General features: G+C 39.4%; 1 protein-coding gene across 1 annotated transcript in view; it reads left to right on the top strand.

The window, feature by feature from the left end:
- Nucleotides 1-460: 460 nt before the first annotated feature.
- Nucleotides 461-11,754, top strand: part of MYO16 (myosin XVI) — a gene marked incomplete at both ends in the record, with an annotated part of 347,769 nt that continues 336,475 nt past the window's right edge. The window contains one exon of the mRNA XM_080928526.1: nt 461-488. Within this exon, the coding sequence (XP_080784652.1) occupies nt 461-488 (28 nt within the window). The remainder of the gene's footprint in view (nt 489-11,754) is intronic.

Genomic DNA, 11,754 nt, shown 5'->3' with positions numbered 1-11,754 from the left:
CGCAATTTTCCGGATGCCTTGCGCAGCATCCCCCTCCTGCCCACTCATCAGTGTACTCTGCATTTTGAAAGCTATTGAGAAGCCATTAGCAGGCAGGACCAGGAGGGCGAGCCGCACTGCAGCACACCTCCGCTGTAGCAAGCTGTAGCCGCACGCATGTGAGTGCCAATTAAAGCGACCCTTCCCAGGGTCGTGGCTCCGGAATGTGTCAATCAAGGGCGCCCGAATAGAACAGCACGTGCAGAGAGGGCAGCGGCAGTGGCTCAGACCCACCCAGGGGCTGCTCTGAACTCCAGCTGCTGAATGAGAATGAGTTGGTGCTCTCTGCAAGATCAGGAAGGGAGCCTCTTTTCAGTAATGCCTTCTGAGGTGCACCGTTGCCTGAAGAGGGACCCTGAATTATGCATTTGCTGAAGAGAATGCTGGGACCCACGGCGGGGTCCAAGCCTGAGAAGGGACAATGTCTCAGTATCATTTTATCAAGTGCTGTAAGTAGGCTCACTGATGTGTGTGTGTGTGTGTGTGTGTGTTGAAGTGTCATTTTAAACATATGCCAGAATTAAGGCAGGTGTTCTGGTGTGTGGCATCCAGATGGTTAAAACTCATTGGTAACTGTGAAGGGCAATTGACAGGGGTAATCCATTTCATGTCAGATTCTAAAATAATTCCCTTTTTATCTAAATGCTGTAGTGTGGGGAAAAAAATTTTAAAATGCTGTTTTGTTTTGTTTTTTTTTTTTTTAAGATATGCATGATACCAAAATCAGAGAAAGAAGAGAAATAAATAAAGAAAAGTTGTTTAAGGATTTCTACATTATTGAGGTATTTGGGTGATGTCTGTACAACTTCCTGGGCTGAGGCTAAGGTGATTTCACGGTGGGTCTCACTCACGCTCGAGTTTCGCTGCTGCGGCATCATTCCCGGCTTTCCTTCCCAGCCTTTCAAGGGTTGTCCTTGGCTGGGAACTTTTGTCCTTGTACCGTTCACCTTGCAGAGACTCTGCACCCAGGCTCTGCTGGTGCAGAATAGTTAGCTAGCAGGCCTCCCTGTGGCTTTCCTTACTACTGGAATTGCAGCAGGGGGCTCTCAGCTAGACATTACTTGCACCTAAACCTTCTCTGATAGTGACAAGGACTAAGAGGACATATTGATAGCAAAACAGGCTCGTTGGATGGATTTTTTTCTCTGATAGCACTTTTGAAAACTTCTGCACATTTATATCTTAGTCTTAAAGGGATGGGCGGCATCATGGGGGACAGATTTCTGATAAGACTGTGGGTTTGCTAACAAGGATGCGCCAATGTTAACTAAGCACCTTGTCAAGGGATGTGGTTTAACTGGCTCTTGAATTTTATCTTAAAGGAGACTAAAAAAAAAAAAAAAAAACTATATTTGAGAAGAAAATAGTTGTCTTACTCTTATTTTGGGGGAGTGGGCTGGATAATAAACAAGAGCCTGTGATTATTAAAATAAAAATGCCTAGTTCAGAAGCCTGGCTTCTAGAGCCAAGAAAGGTCGCACTGATCAGCCTGGGTGTTTGGAAATTAATTCTTTAACTGATAAACACTGTAAGACTGCAGTATATTTGAAACGTGGAGTAGTCTTCAGATTAGCCCCCCTAGTGTCACTGCCACTGACCCAGTGACACACATTGTGCAGTGCCCTGGCTGGGTTTCAGGCAGCCACTCGCTTGCAATGTACTGCACCGGTAGGGTGCTGTCATGTTCCTGTCTGGCTTTTGCAGAGGGAATTCCCCAAACCCTCGGCATCACTTCAGTCCAGAAGATGAGCACACCCCAGTGGGGTGTAGCCACGGAGAGTGGGCAGGGGCTCAAAGGGTTGGAGTGCTGGAGACCTGTGGTGGCTAGACATTAGGTGAGGCTACCTTCTCCTGCCTCATTTCACCTCCGTCAAGTGTGTGGACTGACTGGAGTCTCGGGCCCTGAAAGAGGCAGTGGGTAAACAGAATGGAATGCTTTAGGCAAGTCTCACCACTGGTCACTGTAAGAAATAAAAGCAGAGCTAGTAAATGTAATGAATTAGTAATGTTTGTTAATGAAAATGCTTGGGGGAAAGCATTCCTGATGAACTTACCGAAGTAATTAGGAAGTGCACACCTACCACTCACCTATTCCTGAGCTATTACCGACAGGGTGGGACTGCCTACCACTTCCAGCCTCTGCTGCGGGCTTTAGAAGCCATGTTTCCCTGTGGCTGAAGCCACCAAGGGATGTCTCCTGTCACTGGATTGTGTGTTTGTGAAGAAGCTCAGCAGACAGTAGGTCCTCTACCCTCACCTCGGGTGATTTCTGAGGTAATACCTGCCTTTGATCATTTTACAAATGGCAACTTTCTCTTTCCTCTTTTTGCTTCTTGGCTTTTCAAGTCAGGATTTCTTCATGTAGCCCGGGCTGTCTAGAGCTAGGTCTGTAGACCAGGCTAGCCTTGAACTCGGAAATCTGCCTGTCAAGGCTGTTTCTTAAGTTGATGGTGGCTGACTCTACCTCAGTTATTGGATTGCTCCTAGTATATGGCCTTGATGCTTCTCAAAATTCCAAATATCATACATTCATAAATACGGGCCTTCCACTTGGACATCCTGTCTGCAGCACATCTTTCTCCCCTAATGGATGTTTTTTCTTTTCTGTGCATGGTGTTTTATTTTCATGGATATCTGCAATATATCTAGTACCCTCAAAGGCTAAAGCATCTGGAGGGACAGACAGCTGTGAGAAACCGTGTGGGTGGTGTGAATAGAGCCTGATTCCTCGGCAGTGCTCTCTGCACTGAGCCAGACTCTTCTCTTTTGGACTATCTGCGATGGTGTGCAAACCGTAGCTCTCATGTATTCTTTCCTGGGTTTGGGTTCATGTGTTCCCTCGTGGTGTGTTTCCTACAGTCTAGTGATGAGTCTTTTACACCTTTCTGAAAACTTTGATTTTATAATTAAAATATTTATAATATTAAGGTGCATATATGACAAAAAGCCTGGTTTGCCATTTACTCATTTGTCCCTTCACTCACAACAGGACATCTTTGAAACCCCTTCTTCATCCATTTTAAATGCCCAAGAGTCTTTACATCTTGGATTTGGTTGGTCGCTCTCCAGAGCATACTGGTTTGCCTGCTGGAGTGGCAGTAAGCTTTGAGATTTGGAAGCCCATCCTGCGTACACAGTCTCTTCACTTTTTTTCTTTTTTTAAAAGGTGTTAAAAACAATTTTTAATCTGAATAAAAGTAAAGCATTGTGATGGAATACCTTGACAATATGTGAACTGGGCTTTAGGTTTCTATAGGGAAAAACATTTCTTTACATTTATTTATTTACTTACATCAAATGCTGCCCCTTCTGGGTGTCCGTCCCACAGATGCATTCCCCACATCCCTTTCCTCTGAGAGAGTGGGGTCTCCACCGGGTATCCAACCACCATGTGGGAAAAACATTTTTATCAGTTTTCTCTTCTTTTTAAAAATTGTATATTTTCATTGGATCTTTTATGTGTTTACATTTCAAATGTTATCCCCTTTCCTGGGTCCCTCCTCTCCTTAACCCCTTGCACCTGCTTCTGTGAGGATGCTCACCCTCCCACCCACCAACTCTAACCTCACCACCCTGGCATTCCTCTACACTGGTGAGATGAGCCTTCACAGGACCAAGGGCTTCTCCTCTTACTAATGCCAGACAATGCCATTCTTTGATACACATGCATCAGGAGCCATGGGCCCTGCCACGTGGACTCTTTGGTTGGTGGTTTAATCCCTGGAAGAACTGGGGGGCTCTAGTTGGTTGATATTGTTGTTCTTCCTGTGGGGTTGCAAACCCCTTTAGCTCCCTTTGTTCTTTCTTTAATTCCTCTATTGCGGTCCCTATGCTCAGTCCAATGGTTAGCTGCAAGCATCCTTATCTGTATCAGTAAGGCTCTGGTAGATCCTCTTAAGAGACATCTATATTAGGCTCCTGTCAGCAAGCACTTATTGGCATCAGCGATAGTGATAGGTGTGATGGCTGCATATGGGATGGATCACCAGGAGGAGCATTCCTTGGATGGAATTTCCATCAGTCTCTGATCCACTATTTGTCCCTGTATTTCCTCCCATAAGAATGTTGTTCCTCCTTCCTAGAAAGACTGAAGCATCCACATTTTGGTCTTTATTCTTCTTGAGCTCCATATGGTCTGGAAACTATATCTTGGGTATTCTGGGCTTTTAGGCTAATATCCACTTATCAGTGAGTACATGTGTGTTCTTTTGTGACCAGGCTACCTTACTTAGGTTGATATTTTCTAGTTACATTCGTTTGCCTAAGAATTTCATGAAGTCATTGTTTTTCATAGCTAAATAGTACCCCATTGTGTGAACGTACCACACTTTCTGTATCCATTCATCTACTGAAGGACATCTGGGTTCTTTCCGACTTCTGGCTATTATAAATAAGGCTGCTATGAACATAGTGGAACATATGTCCTTGTTTGATGTTGAAGTATCTTTTGGGCATATGCACAGGAGTGGTATAGCTGGGTCCTCAGCACTATGTCCAATTATCTGAAGAACCACCAGACTGATTTCCAGAGTGGTTGTACCAGTTTGTGATCCCACCAACAATGGAGGAGTGTTCCTATTTCTCCACATCCTTGCCAGCATCTGCTGTCGCCTGATATTTTTATCTTAGCAATTCTTACTGGTAGAAGATAGAATCTCAGGGTTGTTGTTGCATTTCCCTGATAACTAAGGATGTTGAACACTTATTAAGGTGCTTCCTGGCCATTCGATATTCCTCAGTTGAGAATTCTTTGTTTAGCTCTGTATCTCACTTTTTTGATAAGGGTATTTGGTTCTCTGGAGTTTAACTCCTGAATTCTTTATATATATTAGATATTAGCCCTCTATCAGATGTAGGATTGGTAAAGATCTTTGCCCATTCTGCTGTCTGCTGTTTTGTCCTATTGACAGTGTCCTTTGCATTACAAAAGCTTTGTAATTTTATGAGGGCCCATTTGTCAATTATTGATTTTAGAACATAAGCCATTGGTTTTCTGTCAAGGAAAATTTCCCCTGTGCCTATGTGTTTGAGACTCTTTGCCACTTACTCTTCTATTCAATTTGGTGTGTCTGGTTTTTTGTGAAGGTCCTTGATCCACTTGGACTTGAGCTTTGTACAAGGAGATAAGAATGGATTTGCATTCTTCTACCTGCTGACTACCAGTTTAAAGAGCACCATTTGTTGAAAATGCTGTATTGTTTTCCACTGAATGGTTTTAGCTCCTTTGTCAAAGATCAAGTGACCATAGGTGTGTGGGTTTTCAATTCTCTTCCAGTGATCTACCTGCCTGTCTTTATACTAATACCACAAACTTTTTATCACAATTGCTCTGTAATACAGTTTGATGTCAGGGACATGGTGATACCTCAAGAAGTTCTTTTATTGTCAAGAATAGTTTTTGCTGTCACGAGATTTTTGTTATTCCAAATGAATTTGCAAATTGCTCTAACTCTGTGAAGAATTGAATTGGAATTTTGATGGGGATTGAATTGAATCTGTAGATTGCTTTCAGCAAGATGGCCATTTTAACTGTATTAATCTTGCCAATCCATGAGCAATGAAAATCTTTTTATTTTCTGAGATCTTCAATTTCTTTCTTCAGAGACTTGAAGTTCTTGTCATACAGATCTTTCATTTGCTTATTTAGAGTCATCCCAAGATATTTTCTATTATTTACGACTATTGTGAAGAGTGTCCCTAATTTCTTTCTCAGCCTGTTTATCCTTAGAGTAGAGGAGTTCTACTGGTTTGTTTGAGCTAATTTTATATCCACCCACTTTGCTGAAATATCAGGTTTCCTAGGTTTAGATGTTCTCTGGTGGAATATTTGGGATCAGTTAAGTATACTATTATATTATCTACAAATTGTGATATTTTCACTTCTTTCTTTCCAATTTGTATCCCTTTGACCTTTTTGTTGTCTAATTTCTCTGGATTGGAGTTTGAGTACTATATTGAATAGGTAGGGAGAGAGTGGGCAGCCTTGTCTAGTCCCTTATTTTAGTGGGATTGCTTCAAGTTTCTCTCCATTTAGTTTGATGTTGGCTACTGGTTTGCTGTATATTGCTTTCACTATGTTTAGGTATGAGTCTTAAATTTCTGATCTTTCCAAAACTTTTATGATGAAGGGTGTTGAATTTTGTCAAATGCTTTCTCATCATCTAATGAGATTATAATGTATTTTTTTTCCTTTGAGTTTGTTTATATAGTGGATTATGCTGATGGATTTCTGTATATTGAACCATTCCTGCATCCCTGGGACAAAGCCTATTTGATCATGGTGAATGATCTTAATAATCATTTTGTTGTGTTCTTGGATTCAGTTTGCTAGAATTTTATTGAGTATTTTTGCATTGGTATTCATAATAGAAATTGGTCTGAAGTTCTCTTTCTTTGTAGGGTCTTTCTATGACTTACGTATAATCATAATTATGGTTTCATAGAACTAATTGGGTAGTGTTCCTCCTGTCTCTATTTTGCGGAATAGTTTGAAGAGTATTGGTATTAGGTCTTCAATGAAGGTCTGATAGAATTCTGTACTAAACCCATCTGCTCCTGGGCTTTATTTGGTTAGGAGATTTTTAATGACTGCTTCTATTTCTTTAGGGGTTATGGGACTGTTTATATGGTTTATCTGATCCTGACTTAATTTTGGTACCTGGTATTTGTCTAGAAAATTGTCCATTTTATCCAGATTTTCCAGTTTTGTTGAGTATAGACTTTTGTAGTAGGATCTGATAATTTTTTTAAATTTCCTCAATTTCTGTTGTTATGCCTCCCTTTTTATTTCCAATTTTGTTAATTTGGATACTCTCTCTGTGCCCTCTGGTTAGTTTGTCTAAGGGTTTATCTATCTTGTTGATTTTCCATAGAACCAGCACCAGGCTTTGTTGTTTTGTTGTACAGTTTTTTTTTTTTTGTTTCTACTTGGTTGAATTCAATTCTAAGTTTGATTATTTCCCGATGTCCAAACACTTGGGTGCATTTGCTTCTTTTTGTTCTAGAGCTTTCAGGTGTTTTGTCAAGCTGTTAGTGTATGCTCTCTCTAGTTTCTTTTTGGAGGCACTCAGAGCTATGAGTTTTCCTCTTAGAACTGATTTCATTGTGTCCCACAAGTTTGAGCATGTTGTGCCTTCATTTTCATTAAATTCTACTAACTAATTTCTTTCTTTATTTCTTCCTTGACCAAGTTATCATTGAGTAGCACAATGTTCAGCTTTCATGTATATATGGGCTTTCTGTGGGTTTTGTTGTTATTGAAGACAAGCCTTAGTTTGTAATGATCTGATAGGATGTATGGGATTATTTCAGTCTTCTTGTATTTGTTTAGGCCTATTTTGTGACTGATTATATGACCAGTTTTGGAGAAGGTACCATGAGATGCTGAGAAAGAGGTATCTTTTTTCTTTTAGGTAAACTGTTATATAAATATCTGTTAAATTCATTTGGTTCGTGTTAGTTTTACTGTATCTGTCTTCAGTTTCTCTTTCTGTGACCTGTCCATTGATAAAAGTGTGGTGTTGAAGTTTCCCACTATTATTGTGTGTGCTGCAATGTGTGCTTTGAGCTTCAGTAAAGTTTCTTCTATGAATGTGGTTGCATTTGCATTTGGAGGATAGATATTCAAAATTAAGAGTTCATATTGGTATATTTTTTTTCTTTGATTAGTATGATGTGTCCTTCCTTATCATTTTGATAATTTTTGGTTGAAAGTCAATTTTATTTGATATTAGAATGGCTGCTCTCACTTGTTTCTTGGGACCATTTGCTTGAAAAAGTTGTTTTCTAGCCTTTTACCCTGAAGTAGTGTCTGTCTTTGTCTCTGAGGTGAGTTTCCTGCATAGAGAAAAATGCTGGGTCCTATTTATGTATTCATTCTGTTAGTCTATGTCTTTTTATGGGTAATTGAATTCATTGATATTAAAAGATATTAATGAATAGTGATTGTTGTTTCCTGCTATTTTTGTTGTTAGAGGTAGAATTATGTTTGTGCACTTATCTTCTATTGGGTTTGTTGCCAGAAGATTACTTTCTTGTTTTTCCTAGGGTATAGTTTCCCTCCTTGTTTTGGAGTTTTCCACCTATTATCTTTTGTAAGTCTCAATTTGTGGAAACTGTTGTGTGAATTTGGTTTTGTCATGGAATAACTTGGTTTCTCTATGGTGATTGAGAGTTTTGCTGAATACAGTAGCCTGGGCTGGCATTTGTATTCTTTTAGGATACATATGACATCTGCCCAGGATCTTCTAGCTTTTATGGTCTCTGTTGAGAAGTCTGATGTGATTATGAAAGGTCTGCTTTTATTTGTTACTTGACCTTTTTCCCTTACTGTTTTTAATATTTTTTCTTTGTTTTGTGCATTTGGTGTTTTGAGTATTATGTGATGATAGGAATTTATTTTCTGGTCCAATCTATTTAGAATTCTATAGGCTTCTTGTATGTTCATGTGCATCTATTTCTTTAGGTTAGGGAAGTTTTCTTCTCTAAATTTGTTGAAGATATTTACTGGCCCTTTAAGTTGGGAATCTTTGTTCTATTCTACACCTATAATCCTCAGGTTTTGGATTTCCAGGATGTTTTGAGATAGAAGCTTTTTGCATTTTCATTTTCTTTGACTATTTTGTCAATGTTTTTTATGTTATCTTCTGCCTCTGAGATTCTCTTCTAGCTCTTGTATTCTGTTGGTGATGCTTGCGTCTATGACTCCTGATCTCTTTCCTATAGGGTTGTCTCCTTTTGTGATTTTCTTATTGTTTTTATTTACATATTTAGATCACAGATGGTTTTGTTCAATTCCTTACTTGTTTGGTTCTGATTTCCTGTAATTCTTTAAGGTCTTCTATGTGTTTAACAGTGTTCTCCTGTATTTCTGTAAGAGAGTTATTTATGTCCTTAAAATCCTCTATCATCATCATGACATGTGATTTTTAAATCCAAATCTTGCTTTTCAGGTGTGTTGGAGTATCTAGGACTTGCTGTGTTGGGAGAACTGGGCTCTGATGATGCCAAGTAGTCTTTGTTTCTGTTGCTAAAGTTTTTGTGCTTGCTTCTCACCATCTAGTTATTTTTGGTGTTAGTTTGTCTTGCTCTCTCTGACTTGCTTTTCTCTCCCCTGGGCCTGTGAGCCTGTGATCTTAGGAGTGAGAACACTCCTGGGACCAGCTCTTTCCAGGCAGGATTTGAGTATAGAGCACTGTGGAATAGCCTTAGCTCTGTGCACAGATGAAGACTGGAAGCCTCTTCACTTCCTTTGATACTCAGAAATACTTTTCACTTAGTATTTTGAGAATTTTAACCCACACAAAACACACTCTATGTTTTTGTTTTGTTTTGGTGTGTGTGTTTGTGTGTGTGTGTGTGTGTGTGTGTGTGTGTGTGTGTGTGCATGTGCGTGCTTTTCTTGGCTTTTAGTTTTTGTTTATTTTCATGTATTATGGGGAGAGAAAAAAGAATGTGAAGTTCGGTAGGTAGAGATGCTGGTTTGGTAGAAAGATGTTTATTACTAAATAATAAAAATAATTGTAAATAGGCTTAAAAGATGAATAAACAGTCATAGCTTATAAGATACATCCAGCTTGTTAAATTTACAATAAACCTCAGAATAAGTTCTCTTGATCTGTAATACTCTCATTTCTCCAAATGAATTTAGACAAAGAGCTAAGCTATTCCAAACTGATATTCATCTTTCCGAAAGTAAATCTATAATTACTTGGTATTTTGATACTCTGTCAGCAATACAGTATGAAATATTAAAGTCAATGATGTTCTTATAGTAGTGACAATTCTGAAGCCAATAAATATACTGCAGTTAAAGATATCACTGAGCATACTGCTGCAGGGAAATCTTCAGCCTTAGATGGTATAGTTACATCTACAGTTAGACTGCATCTTACTTACTGGTGTGTGTGTGTGTGTGTGTGTGTGTGTGTGTGTGTGTGTGTTACTCTCAGATCACAAGGATAGAGAGCTGAGGAAAATATATGTAATGATAAAATTTTGTTGTGCATTTCTACTGTTCAGTCTTCACACACAGGACTTTTATACAGACTTTCAAGAGAGCATGGCTTGTTTGTTTTCCATGTCTGATCATATGTTTTTGTGTATTACTATGTTGACACTGCATTATTAAAGGCTGGCTATTGTATCTGGAGGAATCCACACCTACATCCCTACTTGATACCTGCTTTTCTAATGTGATACATTGCTCTCTCTCACTGTCTCCCCTTGTTTGGGTCTGTCTCTCTGTCTTTCTCCATTCATGTACCTACGTACCTACCTACCTATCTATCTACCTACCTACCTACCTACCTATCTATCTATCTATCTATCTATCTATCTATCTATCTATCTATCTACCCATCTATCTCCTCTTCTTTTTTCACCTCTCCTCTTCTCCTTTTCTCCACCTCTTTCTTCTGTTGTCTGTTGAATGAAGTGGTCTATTCTTTCACATTAAATATAACTTTAAGACCATAATTACAGCATTCTCTCTTAACTGAGCTGTGTCCCGCGCTACCGTCTAGCCAGCAGGAACGCACACGGAACACCCGGATCCTTCTGCAGCAAAGTGTTTATTGCATCTTGAAGAGGAAGACCAGGAAGCCCCGCCAGCTGTCGCTTATATAGTCCCCAAAGCTTCGTGTCCACATCTAATTGGTCGCTTACTCATGATCTCACTGGCATGCCCCGGGGTGGGCAAAGACTTGGCGCGAACACACTCTTGCACATGCGCACAGTTTGATTACAGAGAGGGGCCAGGCTGCCGCAACAGAAGTCAGCGCCATCTTGTGATGGCAAATGCTATCTTGGCTTTCCACAGAGCTGGGTGTGTTCCATTTTCTCCTGTTACCTTCATTCTGTCTCTCATTCTTGACTCAGTAATTCAAGAAATCTCTACTGAACTCCTATTTTTTCTAGGTATAGTTACAGAGCCAAGGACACAAAGTCCAGCTAATGAATGCCCCTGCTTTCTTGAATTTCTCAGGTCAGTGAGGTAAAGAATAAATAGTAAAAATGTATTGACTTTTACAAGTAGCAAAACCTAATGTTTATAAAATAATTTGTGGAAATTGCCAGTGATCTGGGCCTAGAATTCAGGTGCAAATCTGTTTTAAACAGGTTTACATAAGGAAGTTCTTGTAAGATGTGCATTTTCTTTTTCTCATGTTATTAGATAGCATATAAAGTTGTATAAAATATTACAATTTGTTCTCACTTTTAGAAATGTTTTAAAAACCTTCATTTATCACTTAAGCAATACCCTAATCATTCAGTTTCATATGTTCAATCTGTACATGTTTGGGAATAGCCTGTAGGTTTTATGTTGCTGACATAACTTTATTGCATTATTACTTGATTGGATACCAGTCACTGTTTCATTCTTTTTATGTATTTAAGTATTGCTTTATGATCTACAACTTGAATTTTAAGAAAATTTCATAGACTGTTGAGATCTGTGGGTTCAGCAGCTGGACAGAGCATCCTGTAGGTGTGTGTTCAAATCATCTGGTCTGTAATTGGAGGAATGAACTCTGAAAGGTCCTTGTTAGATTCGTTTTTCTTTCTGAATGGCCCATGTACTGATGAACATTAGAGACTGAACCACCCATTACTGTTGCATCTAGAGCTGTCTGTCCATTACATCTAGTAGTATTGGTCTTAGGGAACTGTGTGCATCAAAGTCACTGATACACACATGTCTGTCATTATTGTAAT

The sequence above is a fragment of the Micromys minutus genome, assembly GCF_963924665.1.
Source record: "Micromys minutus genome assembly, chromosome: 14".
In the NCBI taxonomy this organism is placed as follows: Eukaryota; Metazoa; Chordata; class Mammalia; order Rodentia; family Muridae; genus Micromys; species Micromys minutus.
The sequence above is the reverse complement of the archived record's forward strand: the minus strand, read 5'-3'. Positions and strand labels throughout refer to the sequence as shown.